The sequence below is a fragment of the Balaenoptera ricei genome, chromosome 19 (assembly GCF_028023285.1).
Source record: "Balaenoptera ricei isolate mBalRic1 chromosome 19, mBalRic1.hap2, whole genome shotgun sequence".
NCBI lineage: Eukaryota > Metazoa > Chordata > Mammalia > Artiodactyla > Balaenopteridae > Balaenoptera > Balaenoptera ricei.
This window is the reverse complement of record NC_082657.1, coordinates 17,703,472-17,726,963: the sequence shown is the minus strand read 5'-3', so window position 1 is coordinate 17,726,963 and position 23,492 is coordinate 17,703,472. Positions and strand designations below refer to the sequence as shown.

Below are 23,492 nucleotides of genomic sequence, written 5' to 3'. Positions count from 1 at the left end.
TTGATGAAATTTTTCATGGGTACCTTAAATTTTCAGAAATGGTCCTGAATCTGAAGTGTATTTGTCTGAAGTTTATATAGTTCCTCTCTGTAGTAAGAGAAATAGCTTCCATATTACGGTTTGATTTACCTGTTTGTATATAAGCTTCTTGATAAATACTTGTTTTTCCCCATTTGAGGTTTGTTTTGGATAGGTTCCACAGTGCAAGTTGTTAAGAATGAGTAACACTATACAACTTTGGGTTCTTAAATAACTTTCTAATGGATACATTAGTTTTAACTAGTTCAACATGCTTTTTTTTTTTTTTTTTACCAGTTTGGAAACTTTTTGGATAACTGAGCTAAAACCAGACTTTAACAGAGCTGAGTAGATCAGGGCCTTTTCATGCTGTAACACACTGGAACAAAAATAAACTGCACGTTTTTAATAGGTGTAGATTAAAAAAAATTTTTTTTAACAAATTGGATTTGAAAAATTAATCAATGTTTTGTGATTTTTACTTTAAAGTAATGATTTACTTTAAAGTAAGTTATTCTCACTCCTTGATTTATACTCAAATTTCCTTCAGCAGCACAGTTTGTTGTCACAAACGTTTTCATAGTGCTTGGGTGCATTTTGATATGCAAATTTTTTTATTATCATTATTTTTTTTTTGGCTGCGCCACTCGCATGTGGGGTCTTAGTTCCCTGATCAGAAATCCAACCCACGTCCCCTGCATTGGAAGCACAGAGTCTTAACCCCTGGACCGCCAGGGAAGGTGCCGATGTGCAAATTTTTATTGGTCCGAGACCATTTCAATTTACAGATGAAAACTTTGTTTCACCTGAGTAAACTTTTTCAGATGTTTAGGAGCCAACTTTGTTCACCTTTTGGTGGTGTATGGTAGTTGCTTGTAGATAAATCTTTTCTTGGCAAGGCTCTGACCACCACCCTCCCCCCCTTTTTCCTTTTCTTTTGAAGATTTCTGTTTAACAAAGATTTTTTTTGGCTTAGAGTGTTTCTCAAATAAAATTCAGAAGTTCTAATTTTTAATTTGTTGTTGTTTTTTGTTTTGTTTTTGTTGTTGTTCTTTTTTTTTTTTGGCCACACTGCTCAGCTTGCAGGATCTTAGTTCCCTGACCAGGAATCGAACCCGCACCCTTGGCAGTGAAAGCGCAGAGTCCTAACCACTGGACCGCCAGGGAATTCCCTGGCCTATTTTGTTTTTAACCTGTGTTATTTTGAAACTAAATTTCAACTCTGTTGACTTTGTGGTTAGCAAATTTATTTCTTCAGCTTAACTGAAATTATCAGTTATTTGTAGATTGCCAAATATAAAAGCTCTTCAAATCTGCTGATGACAACTTGCTTTGTTTTTATAGAGAGGTGTCCTATTTTGTGATGATAAATTGTTTTAGAGCAAGTGTCAGTACAAGGGGCAGTCAGGTGTCACCACGTGGAAGCACTTGGTTCCTCCATTAGACCAGAAGCTCCTTGACATCAGCACTGTTAACCTCTACATCCTGGGTGCCTGGAGCATTCAGGCACGACTTACAGGGTTGAGCCATGCTTGTGGGCACAGGTGTAGAAGCATCTTTATTTTAACTATGATAGATTCTAGCTATGATTAGAATTTTTTAGAATTCTATGAATAGAATTTTTATTTAGTAGGGTTTTTTCTATCTACTTGAGTTTTCATACCTCAGTATAGGAAAGCATGGGCTTCAGATTTTGTCAACCAGTCAGTTATTTAGTAATTTTCCTTTTGTTTTGTTTTATTTGGAGTTTTAGCAGCCACTTCTTGACTAGGAAAAATGTAGTTTAATCTTGACTTCCTTAAAACTTTTTCATTGACATTTTTTTACTTGGATAGAACTTTAATGTTTCAGGAATTGTGCATGATTCTTTAAATTAAAATGCGTTAGTGTTCCTTGAAAACCTTCTATATAAACTAGTGTCCAGTTTTGCACATAGTTTTCTTTGGGAGCAGTCTCCTGGGCACAGAAGTAGTCTGGGCTTGGTGGACCCACAAGTGTCACTTCCTTTCCTCTGGCCTTGGCTCTCCATGCCTCCCTTCCGTTTTGATGTTTTAATGATACCCTCCCTGCTCAGTGATTTGTGTTCAGGAAGCTAGGCAGTGATTACTTTTGTTTCTGCTTTGTGAATTTCTTCCCCCACTTCCTATTTTTACTGAGCAACTACGGGAAGTGAGGCGGCTCCTGGCTGGCTGCTGCTAAGCTCTGGTGTTAGGTGGCAGAGGACAAGGCCTTAGGGCCGAAGCCATTCAAAGCATTTTACACCTTTGTCTTTGCACTGCCTCCTTCTTCAGGAATCATAGGAACATGCTCTTATGGTTGGGTGATTGGGTTGAGATGACGACATGTCCTTGTCAGCCTGGGGTTGGGGGGAATTGGGTGCCTCTCAGCTGGAAGGCAGAGCTTTTGTGAAGTAGGTGAGAGGTTGTTCCAGCAGTAACAATAGAACATAGTGGCGCTGTGGAGAAGTAGCTGTTGTGGATGGACAGTGTGGCAGGAACGAAAGGTGGGTTGAAGGGACCTGTTGCAAGTAAGGCTGGAGAGGTGATTCTGGATTTGGGCGGGCCTTGACTGTCAGGCTTGGCGTGTGAAGTGAGCAGCCCATCTGCTCTCTGAGATCTTTGACAAGGACTCAGCCCCTATGGTGCTCTCCTTCCTCCCAACTCACGGCATTTGTTTTTTCAACCAGGTATTTAGCATTTACCTGCCTCTTTTCCAGTGATACATCAAATGGACCTGTTGTAGCTTAACTTATGGGGAAAGTTTGTATCATCTTCCCAGAAAGAAGTAACTTTTTTATGTATTAGGTACTTGAATATAGAAGGAACTTGTTTAGCAGAGTTGCTCAATAGCGGTACTATCGACCTTTTGGGTGGATAATTCTTTGTCTTTAGGTGGACAGGGGGGTTGTCCTGTGCATTGCAGGATATTTAGCAACATTCCTGGCCTTACCCACTAGCACTCTCCCAGTTGTGACAACCAAAAAATGTTTCCAGACATTGCTAAATGTCCCCTGGGCAGATGTCTGTGTGTGTGTCTGTGAGTCTGTGTCTGTGTGTGTGTGGGGGGGGGGGGCATCATCTTCACTTGTTGAGAGCCACTGTGTTAAAAGATTGAATGCTGACTTACTAATTTTGTGAAATGGAATAAAATAGAATGGTTCCTTGGGATTGGAGCTATTTATTAGTTTCTATTCCAGTATCTGACATTCTCATACATTTTTAGCGTGCTACTTAGATTTTGCTATTGTCTATCTATTATGCTTTCATTGAAAGATCTGGGACCTGAGCATCTGGAAACTTGGCTTTTGGTCCTCATAGAAGATATTCTCTCTTGGACTTACATGCTTGCTCCTGAAGGCTAGTTCTTTGGAAGCTGAACAGTGCTGGCATAAAGGAGAGAGCGAGAGGCATTTAGGATGTAACAGTAACAATAGCCAACATTTATGCAGCAGTTGCGATAGACCAGGTGAGACTAGGTGAACAGGATTGAACCATGAACTGTGGTGAACAGGATTGGCAGGACTGAATGTAAGGGATTGTAAGGAAAGGGAACAAGATAGGGACCATCTGGGATAATACCTTACGTTTAGGTGCAGGGTTGGTAGTGCCTTTAACCAAGGCAGTAAATGCAGGAGGAAGACCGGGGAATGGAAGGAGGACTAACATTTGAAGTCCCTGGAGAGAGGGGTCTTGACTGGAGAGGTGAATTTGGGTCATTAGCAATGCATATGGCTATGATCTCCTAAAGAGAGACCACTTTCCTTTCTTTTCATTGCTTCAGCTCAACTTCCTGCCAATTCCTGCCAAGAATCCTACAGCTTGAAACCATCTCCTAAGGGTAATAAACAGAATGTCCTGGTCTAGATCATTGACGGAGGTGGAATAATGCAGCGATGGAGACCTCTGCTGCTAGTGGCAGACTCCCAGGCCCCAAACCCAGCTCTGTTGGGGACTACTACCTTACCCATGTGGCAGGAACTTGAAGAACTCACTCAAGCTCTTTAACTGCCTCACAGGGTCCTTGTGAGCATTAAATTAGGTAACAAATGTAAGGTGCATAGCACAGTGCCTGGCACTCAGTACCCATTCAGTTAATGTCAGTTGTTTTTATTTTACAGTTCTAGTGAGCATTAAATGAGATTATGTATCCAAAGCTCCAGGTATAATGCTTGACACATTGTAGTCACTTAATGAATGGTAGTTTTGTTGAGGAGTACTTGCATGAACATCGCATGTCATCAGCTTTTTTTTTTTTTTTCAAAGCAGAACCTTTTATCTGGCACTTAGCTACTGCCTCTGTGGATAGCAAGGCTGACCGTGTGAATGCTGTATAGAAATAACCATTAAATAAATACTGAGGATGAACTAATCATTCAGCAGACATCTGTGCTTGGCACTCTCTAATATCTTGAATGAGCTCGGTGATCTTGGTGGTTGGAGGTGGCAGAGAAACACAGGGGAAACTGGCAGTTGTGATGCAGTACGTTACAATACAGCAAAGACAGTGCTAAGACAGGGCTAAAGACAGGCTGTTATGGTTGCACACAGAGGAGCTTCTACCTCAGTCTTTGTCAAGGTGGCTTCCCAGAGGAGGTGACATCTCAGTTAGACACCCAGGAGGAGTGAGAGTAAGCCGGGAGAGCTTTCCATGCAGAGGGAGCTGAATGTGTAGATGGTGAGAGGAAAGATGGCACAAGCAAGAACTAGGCAGAAATGGGGTGAGGGAGGTGGGGGGAAGTTGGGAGAAAGTTGGGAAGGTAATGGAGAGCCATAATCGATTTTAAGCAGGAGAGTGGCGTGATTAATCACACAGCAACCAGAGAGGAGCAGTCCAGGCATTTAGAAGATCACTCAGGAGGCTCCTCTGTAATTCAGGCAGGAGGTAAAGAAGGTTTGAACTTTGGATTGGCAGTGAAAATAGAAGGAAAAAGACTTGCAAGATGTTAAGGAGGCAGAAAGGATATGACTAAATGATTAATTGGATATAAAGGAGAGTAAGGAGTAGAGGATAACTCCAGGTTTCTGGCTTGTTCAAGTAGGTTAATGGTGATGCCATTCACCAAGACAGGGAAGGAATATGGAAAGACTGGGGAGAGTTGGTTTTGGACATTTGACTTGGGGGCCTGTCCATTAGGCAGTTGAATATTTGGGATCTGGAGTACAAGAGAAAGATCTGGGCTAGAGGAATGGATTTGGGGATCATCCCAGTGAGAATATGTTGATCTTAGAAACAGGGCACAGCATAGAGCTCTGAGGAGCCACAGCACTTCAGGTCTGTCAGATGGGGAGTGGCTCAAAGAGACAACTAAGAATGGCCAGAGGGACAGGAGGAAAGGAAGGAGAACTAGCATCTTTTCATGTCACTCTTTTTAATGTGGTAACACAAGGGGAGCCAAAAGAGTAGAGCCCTAACGAGAGAGAGAACTAAGAACTGAATCTTACAGGCATTTTCTCTTGTCTGGATAGATACTTTAAATTCGTGAATGTTGAGAATAAAAATCTTCAAAGCATTTTTTTGGAGTGCATTTCTAAATATGGCTGTGTCATTCTGAACTGACCGAAAAAACACCATGGAAGTGGTTGGACTTTGAACTTCATGGGCAATAACTTCCCTAACCTCCCTAATTTCCTGTAGTGTCCCCAGATTATAAAGGGTGGATATTTAGATTTACATTGTTGTTGTCTAGAGAGGACAGAGAATTTTCTGTATTTTTTCCTCTGAAGAAGGAGTTGTTTATGGAGTGGTTCACTTTTTTTTTTTAAATAACAGCTTTATTAAAATGTAAGCCACACACCATACAGTTCACCCATTTAAAGTGTATAATTCAATGATTTTTAATGTATTCGTAGAGTTATGTAACTACCACCAGAATTTCAGAACGTTTTCATCACTCCAAAAAGAAACCTTAGGTGGGGAGGTAAGTATATGTGCCTGTTTATTTAGCCTGTCGTCTTGAAATGAAGCTACTTTGTGCCATACCATTTCTGACAACAGGACTGCTTTTCACTCCTTTTTCTCTATTGGCTTAATGACTGAAATGGATTTAAAATTGTTCTCTGTGTTCACAAATAATAACTATCACATCACTGAAACATGTGATGCCACCCACCCTAGAATACATAGATTTCTACTCAGTTTAGGGATTGGGTGACTTTACAAGATGTTTCTTGTTTGTCAGTAACTTTTTTCCAGACAAGCAAGATAATAAGGCCTGGTTACTTTCACTTACTGGAATGATAATAATAATAAGATCATCAAACAATTAGTGCTTAATATGTGCCAGACATTATTCTACATGCCTTGTATGTATAAACTCATTTAACTCAATAACAGTAGTTACTGTTATTATCCCTATTTTACAGACGATGAAACTGAGGCACACAGAGGTTAAAGAACTTGCCCAAGTCACATAGCTGGTAAGTGGCAGAGCCAGGATCTCACCCAGTTAGTCAGCCACCAGGGCCACTCTCTTTTCCACTGCATCTCTAAAGGGAAGCTCTTCAAATTTTCTCAGGATGACCACTTTTTAAAACTTTTATCTGTTACGGGTATAAGAAAACCCTTTTATACTTAACTTTTGTCTAGTTTCAAGCATGTTCTTTGTTATCATTTGAAATACAAATTCCTGTTGACTTTGATGCAGAAAGGAATGCTTTAAATGATGTAATCAGGTCTGAGTTCAATTTTAATCTATTGAGAATTTTTGCAAATTATTGTAGTGTTGAAAAGATGTGATATCTACTAAAATGTCTTTTTCTGCCATGTGTTTGAGAATGTTAGGCAGGATTAAAACTTATGAATACCGTACTTAAATCTTACAAGTCTTGGCTACAACTAACTTCTGAGATCTTTCACAATGCATATTTATTTCCATGTAGCATGAATAGTGGATTCATAAATGGTGAATATTTTCCCAGTGAAAATTCTTTTTAAGAAAATACACAGCAGAAATGTCCTTAAATGGATTGAACATATTTTAGCCCTTCAGGGAGATAAATATGGGGGAAAAGCTTTCAAAAAACAATAAGACAAGTATTGAGAATAATTTTATTAAAAAAAATAAAAGGGATATATCCAGGTGCTTATATACTTGTTTGTGTGCATTTTAAACTTTTCATTACAGAACTGTTTGATCATATACAACAGTAGAGCAGATAATATGATGAATCTCATGTGTACCCATCACTGAGCTTCCATCAGTATTTTGTCAGGGGATATTATGATCACTGCCATGAAGATGACTCCTTAGACGGATGTCACCACCTTCTTTGCATATTGTTTCTTGGCAAAATCCTATTTGGAAATGATAGAACTTGAATGGTATTTCAATTCCATGATATTTCCTTGAATTCAACACTGTCTAGTTTTGATTACAGCAAAGGTCAGCACAGGAACACCAGATCTGTTAAGAATAAGTAAAAACCAATTTTTGTTTTCTTCAGGGTCTTGTTCTTTCTGCCTGGAGAAGAACCTCAGGCTTGATTGTTGGACCTGAGTGGTCTTGTTAGAAGCAATTATGATACAAACAGAAGTTTTCATTGAATTTTCCAACCAGCCCCTTGGTTCTAAGGAATAGAGTCATTTATCACATAGAGGTGGAAGTCCCTTTCTGGATTCTTGATAAATAGGAATATTGGTGAAATACCTGAGTTGCCTTAAGTGGTGTTTGTATAGTCAGCAACTTCAGATGTCCATGCTCAGGTGTCCTCATCCTTGTAGCTTTTAGCAGGTTTTTAGCTGACCAGTTTGATTCTCAAATTATAGCATGCATCTAGAATCACCTGAGGATCTTGTAAAAAATGCATATTCTCTGCTCCTACCTCCAAAGATTGATTCGTTAGATTTGGATTGTATTCCAGGAATCAGCATTTTAATAGTCATTCCATTAAAAGGGATGTTCTGATTCTAATGTCAGGAAAGGAAGTCCTTAAGCTTTGGTTGGCTTCTTTCTTTTCATCCTAGTCTTAACAAAGTTAATGTTAATATGACATCTCATAAAAAATTGCTTAAAATTTTTCCATTCTTTTTTTTTTTTTAATTTTATGCAGTGTTTCACAGAACTAACCCCCGAGTTTTGTTTTGTTTTTTTTTTAATAATTCTACAGCATTTCTATTGATTGATTGATTGATTGATTGATTGGCTGTGTTGGGTCTTCGTTTCTGTGCGAGGGCTTTCTCTAGTTGCGGCAAGTGGGGGCCACTCTTCATCGCGGTGCGCGGGCCTCTCACTATCGCGGCCTCTCTTGTTGCGGGGCACAGGCTCCAGACGCGCAGGCTCAGTAGTTGTGGCTCACGGGCCCAGTTGCTCCGCGGCATGTGGGATCTTCCCAGACCAGGGCTCGAACCCGTGTCCCCTGCACCGGCAGGCAGACTCTCAACCACTGCGCCACCAGGGAAGCCCAAAATTTTTCCATTCTTAATAACATGTTCAGTGGGCATTATAACCACACCCTGTACACTGATATGGCCTATAGACAGACATCCTAATACAGGTGCACCTTTGGTGTTTAGCAATTCAATTCTGATGCTCACGGCCAGAGGACCACACCTCAAGGATACAGGTGCACAGGTAATAAGTGATATGGATACAAAGGGTTCAATGTGGGAATTCCCTGGGAGTCCAGTGGTTAGGACTGTGTGCTTCCACTTCAGGGGGCATGGGTTCGATCCCTGGTCGGGGAACTAAGATCCCACAAATAATGTGGCGCAGCCAAAAAACAAACAAACAAAACACAAATAAACAAAAAATTAAACTAAAAAATAAAGCAAAAAAGCAAAAAAACCCCACAGAGGGTCCAATATATATTTCTCTTTGGTGCCCCCTGACTGCGTTAGCTTGAGCCTTTGGCCTCCCCTATTTGGTTATTGCTGGACCAACACTAAGTGCAGGAAGAGAGGCTCAGTTTTGTGTTTTGTGTCAGCAGTCACCTGCTGCCTCCAGCTCTTGTGTAGCATTCCTCTGTAGGGAAGGGAAGCACGGGGAGTGTGGACGGCAGGTGGTTCTTCACCTGGGGCTCTAAATCCAAAACTGAATGAAAACTTTGGTGTTTTGGATATGTGTTAAGACTATGGAGTATTTTGTCAACAGTTTCTCAAAGGAATCTGTGACCTTTCCCTCCCTACCTCCTTCCACTCCCCCACCCTGCACACATACACTCAGCAAAGAACCATGTCCTGGAGCAGCCTATGTAAGCATCACCTGGCCTCTGGAAAGCAACTGTAGGGACTCCACGTTGCAAAACAGCCTCTCCTGTGTGGAATCAGAATTGCTTTCACCGTCTTGTAAAAACCGTGCAACCCACAGCTGGGCTGGATGGGCAGCTGTGACCGACTGTATTGCTTACCCAATATTCCATGTGTCCCCCTACATTTCCCAGTTTATCTTGTGGTTACATTAGCACATGTGACTAATTCTGGCAAAGGACTGTGATGGGAAGTGATGTGTGTCACTTAGAGTGGGAAGCAGTAAAGAGTCGATAATGAGTTTCTTTTCTTGTGCTAAGGTGACTGTGGAAAACACAAGTTCCAATGATGTCCCTACAAGTTGAAGGGCTGCCTTGAACTTCATGTGAGCAAAAAATAAATCTTAGGTTAGGCCACTCCTTTCAGGATTTATTCCTGTAGCGTAGCTTAATGTGTCAGTCTGGATAGTGCTGAACAGAATATTTATGTATACATTTAGAGTTCTGAGAGTCAAGATACGGGCGCTATGCGGTCTAGTGCAAGACATTTAGTATCCTGAGATTTTTCTTCCCTCATCTGTAAATTGAAGGGCTTAAATTAGATGATCTTTAAGGGCCTTTTCAGTACTCACATTCCCAGATTTGGGATAGCAGCATTTAAATCCAGATTTCTAATTGAAGTGTGAAAAGGAAACTAAGTCTGGCATTAAAGGTATCTCTGGAAAACTAATTATTTTTAAATTAATTATTTTATTTATTTATTTATTTTTGGCTGCATTGGGTCTTCATTGCTGCGCACGGGCTTGCTCTAGTTGCGGCGAGTGGGGGCTACTCTTTGTTGCTATGAGCGGGCTTCTCCTTGCGGTGGCTTCTCTTGTTGCCGAGCATGGGCTCCAGGTGCACGGGCTTCAGTAGTTGTGGCTCGCGGGCTCTAGAGTGCAGGCTCAGTAGTTGTGGCACACAGACTTAGTTGCTCCGTGGCATGTGGGATCTTCCCAGACCAGAGCTCAAACCCGTGTCCCCTGCATTGGCAGGCGGATTCTTAACCACTGCGCCACCAGGGAAGTCCCGAAAACTTATTTTTTATTATGTACCTTTTGGTGTTAAATGAGAAGTTACATAAGGAAAATGGCAATGAAGTTACATAGGGAAAATAACAGCTTTATTGAGATATAATTCACATACCGTATGTGTTTTAGTATATTTAGAGTTGTGCAACAGTCACCATTATCTAACTTCAGAACCTTGTCATTGCCGCAAAAAGAAACCCTGTACCCATTAGCAGTGATTCTCCATTCCACAAATCTACTTTCTTTTTCTATGGATCTGCCTGTTCTGGGTATTACATATCAGTGGGAGCATATAATATGTGGCTTCTTGTGTCTGGCTTCTTTCACACTTAGCACAGTGTTTTCAAAGTTCATCCATGTTTTAGCATGTATCAGTACTTCATTCCTTTATATGTACATAATATATATATTTAATGTTCCGTTGTATAGCAATACCACATTTTGTTTATTCATTCATCAGTTGATAGACATTTGGGTTGTTTCTATTTTTTGACTGTTTTGAATAATGCTGCTGTGAATGTTGATGTACAGAGTTTTGTGTGGATTTATATTTTTCATTTCTCTTGAATATATACATTGGAGTGGAATTGCTGGGTCATGTGCTAACACTATACTTATTTTAAGGAGCTGCCAAACTGTTTTCCAAAGTGCTGTACTATTTTACAATCCTACTAGCAATGTATGAGGGTTCCAATTTTTCCACATTCTCACCAACACTTGTTATTGTTTGTCTTTTTGATTGAAGGAATCATCTTTGATGAAGCAGCTATATGCAAGCTAGTCAGTGAAGAGATATTAATATATATTTTACCTTGTTAAGTTGTTCTTTAAGCATTTGTAATATCCATTGGCATTTTTATAAAAAAATTTCACCATGAGCTTAGCACTAAAATAAAAAGTTTAATGAATAATAACTCCTCAACTTGTTTAGCTTTTACAAATGTTATTTTTTATTTTTAAAATAATGCGTTCTAGAAGGGGAAAAAAAGGAGTGAATGTGATTCACCAAATGTAATTGTTCTCTTAAAGCATAAATTTGTCTTTATAAATTATATACTTCTAAATTGGCACATAGAGTGTACCTTAAGTATATATGCTTGAGCCTTTAAAAATCACAATGAAATCCTGAAAGGTTGTACATTATGGAATTGCTGAATTGTTACATTAAATATACCATAGGTTCAGTACTTAAAGGAACCTCTGTATCTTGTAAGATGGTCAGTAACCCTCTGATTATTTGTTTCATAGATTGATGTTTTTTTATATTTTTAAAAAGAGGAGTATCCCATTATGTTGGGAACACAAGTGTTTCAAGTAGTGTTATATATAGTTGATCCTCACGATTCTCGGATCCTGTATTTGCAGGTTAGCTTACTGGCTAAAATTTATTTGCAACACAAAATCAATACTTGTAGAGCTCTTGTGGTCAGTTGTAGACATGTGCAGAGTGGCAAAAAATTTGAATTGCACAACATGCACACCCCCAGCTGGGGATGAACAGGGTGACGCTCTGCCTTCTCATTTCAGCTCTCAGACTATAAACAAGTATTCTTTTCATAGTCTATTTAGTGCCACATTTTTTGCATTTTTATACTTTTTGTTGGCAGTTTCACTGTTTAAAATGGCCCCTAAGTGTATTGCTGAAGTGCTCTCTAGTGTTCCTAAGCCCAAGAAGGCCGTGAGGTACCTAACAGAGAAAAGACGTGTTAGATGAGTGTCATTCAGGCATGAGTTATAGTGCCATTACCTGTGAGTTCACTGTTAATGAATCAACAGTAAATATTAACTAAGGTGTCTTTAAACAGAAACACACATAAAACAAGGTTATATATTGATTGGTGAAAATGTTTTGACTAGAGGCTCACAGGATCTAGGAGTACTGATTCAGTATTTGCTAATTCAGTGTACATGGCAACTTTTTATAACTGCCTGTAAGTAATGAGAATCAACTATACATGATGAATTGCTTTTCTCTTGTTGCTTTCAAGATTCTTGCTTTGGCTTTAGGCAATTTGATTATAATATGCCTAGGTTGATTTTTTTGCGTTTATCCTACTTGGAGTTTGTTGAGCTTCATAGATGTGTAGATTCATGTGCTTTTTATCAAATTTGAGAAATTTGGGGCCTTTATTTCTTCAAATATTTTTTTTCTGTGCCTTTCTCCCTCTCCTCTTCTGAAAATCCCATTATATGATGCTGGTATGCTTGATGGTGTCCCACGGGTCTCTGAGACTCTTTTCTTTTTACTTCCTGTTCCCCAGACTGGATAATCTCAATTGGTTAATCTTCAGTGTCACTGATTCCTGTTCAAATCTGCTGTTGAGCCTTTAGTTAATTTTTTTATGTTAGCTGTATTTTTCAACTCCAGAATTTCTATTTGGTTCTGTTTTAAAAATATTTCTCTCTTTTAGTAGTATTCTGGATTTGCTGAGACATCATTCCCATATGTTCCTTTAGTTCTTTTTTTTTTTCTTTTTAATGATTTTACTTTTTAAAAAAAATAGAAGTATAGTTGACTTCCTTTAGTTCTTTAGATATGGTTTCCTTTAGTTCTTTGAACATATTGAAAATAGCTGATTTTAGTCTCTGTCTAGTAAGTCCAACATCTGGGCTTCCTCATCAGTTGTTTCTCTTGTTTGTTTGCTTGTTTGCTTTCCTGTGTAAGGGCCATACTTTCTTGTTTCTTTGCATGTCTTGTTAAGTTTTAATTGAAAACTGAACATTTTTTATGATATAATGTGGCAACTGGAAATCAGATTCTCTTCCCTCTCCAAGTGAGTTCCAAGTCAGATCAAATAGAGATCCTTGCAAGTGGGATCTTCCAGGGAACCTGCAGATAAGTTAGATAATGATAATTTTCTAGGAATGAGACTCTGAAGGAGCTCTAACCTAGTTCTGCTCCCTCCAGTTCTGCTGCCTGCCTTCTGGTTTTCACTGCAAATGCAGCTGTGATTTTTCAAGGTTACCATAGAGTTAGAGAGCAGGGAATGGAACTAGATCAAGTTAAAATGCTACAAAGTTGACTATAGTAGTCCCCCCCTTATCCACAGTTTCATTTTCAGCCGTTTCAGTTACCTGCAGTTAAGTGCAGCCTGAAAACATTAAGTGGAAAATTACAGAAATAAGTTTTAAATTGCACGCCATTCCGAGTTGCATGATAAAATATCATGCTGTCCTGTTCCATCCCGCCTGGAACATGTATCATCCCTTTGTCCAGTGTATCCACGCTGTATATGCTACCCGAGGTTTCAGGCATCCACTGGGGGTCTTGGAACATATCCTCCATGGATGGGGGTACTACTGTATTCTTACTGAGATTCAGCCATTTCTCTTGAATAAATGCTCCCCAGTTTGCTTCAATCCTGTTAATTTCTAGAGTCTTTAAAAAGTTGATTCTGAGTCATGTACCACAATGTTCATTGCAGCACTATTTACAATAGCCAGGACATGGAAGCAACCTAAGTGTCCATCGACAGATGAATGGATAAAGAAGATGTGGCACATATACACAATGGAATATTACTCAGCCATAAAAAGAAACGAAATTGAGTTATTTGTAGTGAGGTGGATGGACCTAGAGTCTGTCATACAGAGTGAAGTAAGTCAGAAAGAGAAAAACAAATACTGTATGCTAACACATATATATGGAATCTAAAAAAAAAAAAAGGTCATGAAGAACCTAGGGGCAGGATGGGAATAAAGACACAGACCTACTAGAGAATGGACTTGAGGACACGGGGAGGGAGAAGGGTAAGCTGGGACAAAGTGAGAGAGTGGCATGGACATATATACACTACCAAATGTAAAATCGATAGCTAGTGGGAAGCAGCCGCATAGCACAGGGAGATCAGCTCAGTGCTTTGTGACCACCTAGAGGGGTGGGATAGGGAGGGTGCGAGGGAGGGAGACACAAGAGGGAAGAGATATGGGGATGTATGTATATGTATAGCTGATTCACTTTGTTATAAAGCAGACACTAACACACCATTATAAAGCAATTATACTCCAATAAAGATGTTAAAAAAAAAAAAGTTGATTCTGACCAATTTGGCCAGTTTTCTCACTGTTTTTATGGAGGAGAGAATTTTTGGAGGTCCTTACTCTGCCATTTTTTATGACATTACTTCCCTCCCCTTTCTTTTTAGGTTTTTATTTTCATGAATCTGCTGCTTTCTTCTTAGTACTGAAATTATAATTTTGGATTAGATCTGAATCTTAAAGTTTGCCAAGGCTTTTCATCTAGAACTTTTTATTATACCCCAGTTAGTCATGTAAGCATGTACATTTCAGAGTAGTGCGGTGCACATATTCTTGGCCCCGCTGGCTTATTGTAAAGGAGGAAGGAGATTTGATTGAAACCAGCCATCTGGTAGTCTCTGCAGTACTGCCTTCTGGGTTTCCCCTCCCTCATGCTGTTCCACTTGGAATGAAACTTTCCTTACCCAAGCTTCCCTCCTTTTTGTTCTAGTTAATCCTTTGTTTCTTCCTTAAACTTTCACTGAAGAATAACACATAGGAAAGTACACAAATTATAGTAACTATGCTTGATTTTATTATCTCCAAGTAAACACCCAGATAATCACCACTCTGGTTAGTGGGTAGCCACCCACAGAGCTGACCATCTACCCAGTAAATCATTTTTTAGATGTAGCAGATGTTCATCTATTCTAAATAGACATTTCTGGAGGCCAGTAGTATATATTTTTCCCTATTTCTCTCCTTTTTAATTGATATATAATTCTCATACCATAAAATTCACCATTTTAAAGTGTGAAATTCAGTGAGTCTTAGTACATTAACAAAATTGTGCAACCATCACCACCATCTAATTCTAGAATGTCTTCATCACCTCAGAAAGAAACTCTGTATTAATTAATAGTCACTCCCCATTCCCTTCCTCTCCTCAACTCCTGGCAACCACTGATCTACTTTTATCTGTCTCTACAGATTTGCTTTATCTGGGTGTTTCATATCAATGGAATCTCACAGTATATGACCTTCTGTTTCTGGCTTCTTTCTCTTACCATAATGTCTTCAAGGTTCAGCCACACTGTAGCATTTATCAATACTTCATTCTTTTTTTTTTTTAATAAATTTATTTATTTGTTTATTTATTTTTGGCTGCATTGGGTATTTGTTGCTGTGCGCGGGCTTTCTCTAGTTGCGGCGAGCAGGGGCCACTCTTTGTTGCGGTTCATGGGCCTCTCGTTGCGGTGACCTCTCCCATTGCAGAGCACGGGCTCTAGGTGCACGGGCTTCAGTAGTTGTGGCACACGGCCTTAGTTGCTCTGCGGCATGTGGGATCCTCCCGGACTAGGGCTCGAACCCGTGTCCCCTGCATTGGCAGGCGGATTCTTAACCACTGAGCCACCAGGGAAGTCCCACTTCATTCTTTTTTATGGCTGAATAATATGCCATTGTATGGCTATACCACATTTTGTTTATTCATTCATCAGTTGATAGACTTGGGTTGTTCCACTTTGGGGCTATTATGAATAATGATGCTATGGACATTCATGTGCAAGTTTTTATATAAATATATGTTTTCAGTTTTCTTGGGTATATGCTTAAGAGTGGAATTGCTTGGTCTTAATGGCAACTCTCTGTTTAACATTTTTCAGAACTGCCAAACTGCTTTTCACAGTAGCAGCATCATTTCACATTCTCACCAGCAATTTATGAGAGTTCCAGTTTCTCCACATTCTCACCCACACTTATTTTCTGTTTTGTTTTTTGTTTGTTTTTACTGTAGCCATGCCAGCGTGTATGAAGTGGTATCTTACTGTGGTTTATTTGTGTTTCCCTAGTGACTATCCATGTTGAGCATCCTTTCATTTGCTTATTGGCCAGTTGTATATCTTTCAAGAAATGTCTTTTAGTATCATTTGCCCATCTTTTAATAGGTTATTTGTCATTTTATTGTTGAATTTTAAGAGTTCTTTTTGTATTCTGGATACTAGACCCTTAACAAGATATATGATTTTCCAGTATTTTTGCCCATACTGTGGGTTTTCTTTTCACCTTTATAGTGACCTTTGATGCACAAACGTTTTTAGTTTTGATGAAGTCCAGTTTATCTATTTCTTCTTTTGTTGTTTGTGCTTTAAGATGTCATATCCAGCTCCCCCTCCCCCTCCCTCCTCCTCCCCCCTCTCCTCCCCCCTCTCCTCCCCTCCCTCCTCCCTCCTCCCTCCTCCCTCCTCCCCTAGCACAGGGCCCGGGCGGCCGGGGCATTCTGCAGCCAGCAAGCCGGGCATGCAGCCGCCCACTTGCGCTGTGCCTGCTGCAGCCAAACCCAGCCTGATGGGAGCCGAGCAGAGAGCAGGGATCACGAGCCCTGGCCAGAGTGAGCGCGTGCAGCCACTGCTGAGTTGGCACCTGGAGGACATGGAGGAAAGGCCGGCAGAAACCAACGCCAGTGTGGACGACTCGGCGCCCCCCTCAGTGGCCCAGCTGGCCGAGCGATTCAGGGAGCAGGCAGCCGCTGCAAAGGAGACACCAGCCAGTAAACCAACAAGAAGGAAACTGCCCTGCTCCCTCTCTCTGTTCCTCCCCAGGGTAGAACTGGGCCAGAATGGTGAAGAGAAGTCACCGCCCAATGCAAACCACCCTCCTAAAGTCAAGGTGAAGAGCTCGCCTCTGATCGAGAAGCTCCAGGCCAGTTTAGCCTTTGATCCAGCGGCCCTGCTGCCTGGGGCCTCACCCAAGAGTCCCGGACTCAAGGCCATGGTATCACCATTTCACAGCCAGCTTTCTACCCCCAGCAGCCCTGGCGTGTGGTCTCAGGCCAGCGAGCCAGAGGAGGTGCCCGTCAGCTTTGACCAGCCTCCTGAAGGCAGTCATCTGCCCTCTTACAGTAAGGTGCAGACGAGGGGCTCCATAAAAAGGTGCCCTCCCTCCAGGCGATTCAGAAGGCCCCAGTCGGACTGTGGGGACCTGGGGGAGCTCAGGGCCGTGGAGTCCTCCCAGGAGGATGGTGCCAAGGAAGAGAATGGGGACGAGGTGTTCCCAGCCAAGAGCAAGACTCCAGGATCCCCTCCTCTGAGGAGGACGCCCAGCAGGACAGAGAAGCAGGAGGAGAAGGGAAGGGCCTCGGGGGTAGCCCAGCAGCACGAAACGGCCATGGGGAACTCCGAGGAGGGAGCCAGCCAGCGTCCAGCCCAAGCCTCCAGCCTAGAGGCAGAGGATGGGTGTGGGAGCCCCACGGAGGAGAAACCGGAAGAGCAGACGGAAGAGCCTACAGAGGTGAAGGAGAGGGTGGCCAGTGAAGAGGAGGAGCCCGGACAGAGGAGCCAAGACACAGAGGGGCTGGAGGAGGGAGCTGTGGGGGAGGAGACCCCCCCACAGCCCATCCTGGAGGAGGGGAGGGCGACCACAGTCCTGAGCAGGGGACTGGCAAGGAAAAGCAAGATGGAGGGGGCCGTCCTCAAGCCAGGCTGTGACCCTGGCACTGGCCATGCCCAGCCGGACACTAGCAGTGAGGTCCCCAAGACAGAGGATAACACCCCTGTCCAGGGCACTAAAAGGTGAAGAAGATCTCATTGTGCCTAGTGATGAAGCTGCTGGAGCCGTGTCCTTGAAGTAGCAGGAGTGATCGTAGTGACAGCAAAGGAAGCCATCGCAGGAGCAGGATGGCGTGAGGGTCTGGAGTCAGCCTGAGGACACAGGGTGCAATTTCCCGACCTCTGCACCATCGGAGACAGAGATTGGATCTGAGGGCCAAGACTTATCACCTTGAGTTTGTGTCACTTGATGGACTTGGTTTAAAAAAAAAAAAAAAGAAACGTATTTAAAACAATTTACTATGGTAACAACTCCCCAGGGATACTGGTCAAACTGTGGGGCCCAGATACTGTCCACACCCACCTAACCCTATAGCTGACCTCAGAACTGGACTGGGATTTACCTAATCAGATTGTGTTTATGTAAGGTGATAGCCTTTTTATTGTTCTTAAGTTCTCAAATGTAAGTAAAAACTCATTTCAGGTAGCTAGAAACAAAGTAGTATCACTGGAAATATAAATCCTGTAAGTTACAGAAGACCTTAAATTGTATAGAGACCCTGAGACAACCTTTCAGCTTGGTCCAAATTTGACTGGCCAACCAATTTTGAAAACACTGGATGAGAAGAGATAATTATTGAAACATTAAAAAATATGTGTCTGTTGCAGCAAAAAAAAAAATGTGTCCAAGAAACCATTGCCTAATCTAAGATCACAAAGATTTACACCTATATTTTCTTTCTTTTTTTTTTAACTTTATTTATTTTATTTATGTACTTTTGGCTGTGTTGGGTCTTTGTTGCTGTGCGCCGGCTTTCTCTAGTTGCGGCGAGCAGGGGCTGCTCTTCGTTGCCGTGTGCATGCTTCTCATTGCAGTGGCTTCTCTTGTTGTGGAGCACAGGTTCTGGTTGCGCAGGCTTTAGTAGTTGTGGCACAAGGTCTCAGTAGTTGTGGCTCACGAGCTCTAGAACACAGGCTCAGTAGTTGTGGCACACGGGCTTAGTTGCTCCATGGCATGTGGGATCTTCCAGGACCAGGGCTTGAACCTGTGTCCCCTGCATTGGCAGGCGGATTCTTAACCACTGCGCCACCAGGGAAGTCCCTGTATTTTCAAGTCCCTGCATTTTCTTATAAAAGCTTTATAGTTTTAGCTCTTACATTGAGGTCTTTGATCCATTTTGAGTCAATTTTTGTTTATGATATAAGATAGGGGTTCATATTTTTTTTTTTTTTTTTTTTTTGCATGTGGATATCTAGTTGTCCCATCACCATTTACTGAAAAGACTGTTCTTTCCCAACTGAATGGTTTTGGCACCCTTGTCTAAAATCAGTTGACCAGAGAGGTATGGGTTTATTCTAAACTCTCAACTGTGTTCCACTGATACATATATGTCATTTCTTACGCCAGTGCTCTGCTGTCTTTATTACTATAGCTTTACAGTACGTTTTCAAATTAGGAAGTGTGAGTCCTCCAACATATTTTTTTCAATATTCGTTTGGTCGTCTTGGGTGCCTTGCATTTCCATATGCCTTTTAGGATCAGCTTGCCTATTACCGTAAAAAAGGTAGTTCAAGTTTTGATAGAGATTGCATTGAATTTGTAGATGAATTTGGTGAAGTATATTTTTAAGTATTACAAGTTTCATTTACATAAACTTTGGAAGCATGTAAGGCAGAAAAAAGTTTAATGTTTATGGTGACTTTTAAAAAATTAGTAAGTATATGGGTCTTACTTGACCTTCTAGGATCATCTGGCAGAGGAATGAGGGTGAACTCTCAGAGCCAGGGGCACCAGTGTACAACACAGAACAAAGGAAGGTTCTCCTCAGGGTTGCTCAAGACACTCACTATGGCCAATTCAAGGTGATGGTTTTCCTTCACAGACCACACAGTTTCTGTGTGAGCAGACTTCCGTCCTTCAACACCCCTGCTGAGTGCTTCTTTTGTACGTTGGAATTTGTACAGCCACATTGATAACAATGGAGCACTTGGGTAGGAATAGATATGATTGCCTTATTGTAATGAATTTTAAAAATGAACATTTGGGAACAGATTTCTTACATATAGCTGTTTGATATCTTGTTTCTTGAAAAAGTTATGAGAGTTTTTAAGAGTCAAGATTCTCTTGAACACAGAGCTACAAATGGTGGCTGGTTTAGTTGGATTTATATGCTAGCTGGGTTAGGATTGCTATACTTTTAGAGTATATGTTTGTATCCATAACACTTTTCTCATCTCTTGCTCTTATAACCTGCCTGCCTTCCTGTGTTCCTAATGCAATTGTAGAACCGTAAAGGAGTGATGAGTGATAAGGTATGACATATTTATTTTTATCTATCAAAAAAGGAAAATGGAAAGAAAGCCTAGTTATCAATAAGTAAACCAAACTATATACAGACATCGTGTATATTGAAGTTTAATATAGACTACATGTATCATTCAATAAAACATATTTGAACTGTTGTTATGTTTGGAAGAATAGATAGTTTAGGCAAGTGTAAACCTAGTTGTAGCTGTGTAGGAAGAATCACATTACTCTACTATTGTAGGTTCAGAAACTGCAACCAGAGGTGTTCAGACCTTGCTGTTTGCACCTATCCAGAGCCAGGGGTTCTATAGAAGCTTCCCCAGGGTGTAAGAACCTGCACACCCTCCGAGGCTTCCTTTCAAACATCTGGAGGGGAAATTGGTACCTGGGTGAGGATGAGAAGCATCCTGTCTACAAACCTGCCAGCCACTTACCTCTCCAGGCTCTGTCTTTCTGTATGCTGCACTTCAGCCCAGATGGGTATCCTGGACAGACTTTAAGCCATCCTGCTTCAGGGCCTTTGCTGTGGTGGTCCTTTCATCTGGTGAGCCCCAGCCATCCCTTTTGCACTTATCAAAACCTATCCTACAATCAAGGCCTAGCTCCGAGTAACATTTTCTTCATAACAACCTTCCTGATTTCTCTCAATCTTTGTTCATTGCTCCATTTCCAAATCCCCCTTAAGGTTTTGTGAGTGCTCTACTTGTCAACAGCCCTCACCTAATCTGTGTACTCTTCTAATCCTCTTGTGGATTTGTGAGCTCTTTGAGGAGGAAACACAAACATGAGTCCAGGCCCTGCTTGATGTGTCACTTGTCAGCCTGAGTTTTGGAGTGGTTAGTGGGGAATCAAACTTTTTGTTGCATTACTTTTGTACTACAACTTGAGGAATTTTCTAACAGTCGTCATATCATAGTTGCACTCTCACTATTGTACCTGCTTTTATAAGGTTTTTATATAGTTCATATTCATTTGGAGCCCACCTTTGTGGATAATAGCATTTCAGGAGTTAATGTTCCAGAATTACTCACTGTCTTGTAACTTTCCTAACTCTGTCTTATTTTTCCCCCTTACAGGAAATGACTTAGAAGCCTTACAAATACATCTGTGCATTCTTGCTTCAGACTTTACAATTGAGGGCCAACCCAGTCTGGAAGCACCTCTTATTAATGTTCTAAGGAAACTGCTACCTCAGCAAACAAAAGAAAAGAAGGAGAGGACTTATAATAAATGCCATTTTTTTTTTTAAAAAAAACCCTTGTTTTCAGAAAATATTAAAGGAAATTTTTCGCATTGAGAAGACACTTTACAGGTAAATGGATTTGGCAGGCAGGCTCTGTCAAAATTCTGCAGAGATTTGATCTTCCTTACTGAGGACTTAGTGTGAAGTAATTCTGTACTGCTTTTTAAATTGCTGTTGATCAGCTTGTGGGTTTTGGGGTTCTAACTTTTCTGGTATATTGAAGATACATTATATTACATTATATTACCTTTTTTAAAGTTAAGTTATTTTTCTGCCATTGTAAATACAAGTATCAAAATATTCTTGCAAAGCAATTCTAGGTAAACATTTTTCTCAGCAAGCATATCTTTTTATTAAGAGAGTGGAATGCTAACATTTCTTGTATAGCATTTTGGACACACTTTTATTTTTTGTCAGAGGTCCTGCCTACACTGAAAATATTAATTATATAAACCTGTTGTCCTTTTCACAACTACATTGGATCACATGGTCACCTGCCTCATGGAAATGCCTTTTTTAAAACTTAGATTTGCAGAACTCCACTATTTTTATACCTAGCTACAGTTTTAGGGGGGAAAAAAAAGGAATCAGGACCCTGACCCTCTCGCAGTCACTGGGACAGTTCCCGTTCCCGCATGTATTGCTGCAGTGCCCAGGACAGTAAAATGGACTACAAGCGGCGCTTCCTGCTTGGCGGGTCCAAGCAGAAGGTGCAGCAGCACCAGCAGTACCCAATGCCTGAGCTCGGCCGAGCACTGAGTGCTCCCCTGGCATCTACGGCCACCACCGCCCCCCTGGGCAGTCTGACTGCTGCAGGCAGCTGCCACCATGCCATGCCCCACTCCACTCCCATTGCTGACATCCAGCAGGGCATCTCCAAATACCTGGACGCCCTCAACGTCTTCTGCCGTGCCAGTACTTTCCTCACAGATCTCTTCAGCACTGTGTTCAGGAACTCTCACTATTCCAAGGCAGCCATGCAACTCAAAGATGTGCAGGAGCACGTCATGGAAGCAGCCAGTCGGCTGACTTCAGCCATAAAGCCCGAGATCGCCAAGATGCTGATGGAACTTAGTGCCGGGGCTGCAAACTTTACAGATCAGAAGGAATTCAGTCTCCAGGACATTGAGGTAGAGTATCTTCTGTGTCATACTTGGGTAGGAAAATGTATTCCAGAGGTAAGTGAGAATGTTTGTCTTAGTTTTTTCTCAAATCACTGAAATGATGGTCTTCGTCCTCTTTCCATTGATACCCTGTCCTTGTAAAAAATTTTTGCATGCCAGGTTCTGAACTGCTTTCATTTCAAATTAAGTAAGATAGAAGATTATTAAACAAACAAATCAGCCTATGTTTTATATTCTTTACATTTTCAAGTTGGAACTTAATTTCCAAATAACATTACTGTTAAAGTACATAGTAGGGACTGAGAATTCTAAATATGATTATGAAGATTTCTTTGTGAATTGTCATTATATAGAACCATTGGTTTAATGTAGAAAGTTCTACACATGTTTACAGGATAAGTTATTTTTTCAGTTCTAAATTTACATCTGTTTATATTTGGATGCATTTGATTCTTATTCAGTACATTTCTTAGGGTCTTTGGTAATCAAAATGAAATATTCTCCCTTTTTCAGGACTCTACGTTAGAGTGTAAGATTGGAATACAAATTTCATTCAGAATAAAGATGATGTTTTTCCTTCCTTCGTTTAGGAAATAATTTATTAAACTGTCATCTGTTAAATTAACTTCACTGCTAGATTTTTTAAATTATTTTTACCTGCTCAGAGAGTTCTTCTGAGTTTGATTTTTCCATGTGTCCTTGTACGTTTTAGCAGCACATTAGAGGTTAGGTTTCTGGATGCTAGGAGGGAGAATGTTCCTTTCCCCATCCTGGGGTTGTGTTTGATTTTAGGAAATCACTAGTCTTCTGAAGTAAATCTGATGATTGTGGTAGCTGAATAAGCTAACTTACACTGTTGTGGGTTTAGGGGAAAAAAAAGTTAGGCTATTAAGTATTATGACTCATTTTTTATTGTGTTTAAAAGGCATATTGTGATTTTGAAGGCATTTATAAGAGGAATTTAAAACTATTTTTGTTTTTATTTATTTATTTTTGGCTGCTTGGGTCTTTGTTGCTGCGCACAGGCTTTCTCTAGTTGCGGTGA

The 23,492-nt window shown here is 40.9% G+C and overlaps 2 protein-coding genes across 7 annotated transcripts in view; both read left to right on the top strand.

Moving 5' to 3' along the window:
* GARRE1 (granule associated Rac and RHOG effector 1) overlaps positions 1–23,492 on the top strand; it is an 80,059-nt gene that overhangs the window by 7,345 nt on the left and 49,222 nt on the right. For 2 of the 6 annotated variants that reach the window (XM_059903653.1, XM_059903654.1), the window contains exons 2-4: positions 5,868–5,935; positions 6,381–6,434; positions 21,157–22,453. In XM_059903653.1, coding sequence (XP_059759636.1) covers positions 21,959–22,453 — 495 coding nt within the window. In that variant the 5' untranslated portion in view covers positions 5,868–5,935; positions 6,381–6,434; positions 21,157–21,958. Of the gene's footprint in view, positions 1–5,867; positions 5,936–6,380; positions 6,435–19,586; positions 19,636–21,156; positions 22,454–23,492 lie in introns of those variants that run through there. The other 4 variants (XM_059903655.1, XM_059903657.1, XM_059903656.1 and 1 more) reach the window with 3 other exon arrangements.
* On the top strand, positions 16,631–17,906 carry LOC132353535 (capZ-interacting protein-like). The gene is given in 3 exon segments (XM_059904784.1): positions 16,631–17,620; positions 17,623–17,679; positions 17,681–17,906. Coding segments are annotated over 3 exon segments (1,140 nt in total). The 5' UTR covers positions 16,631–16,657; the 3' UTR covers positions 17,801–17,906.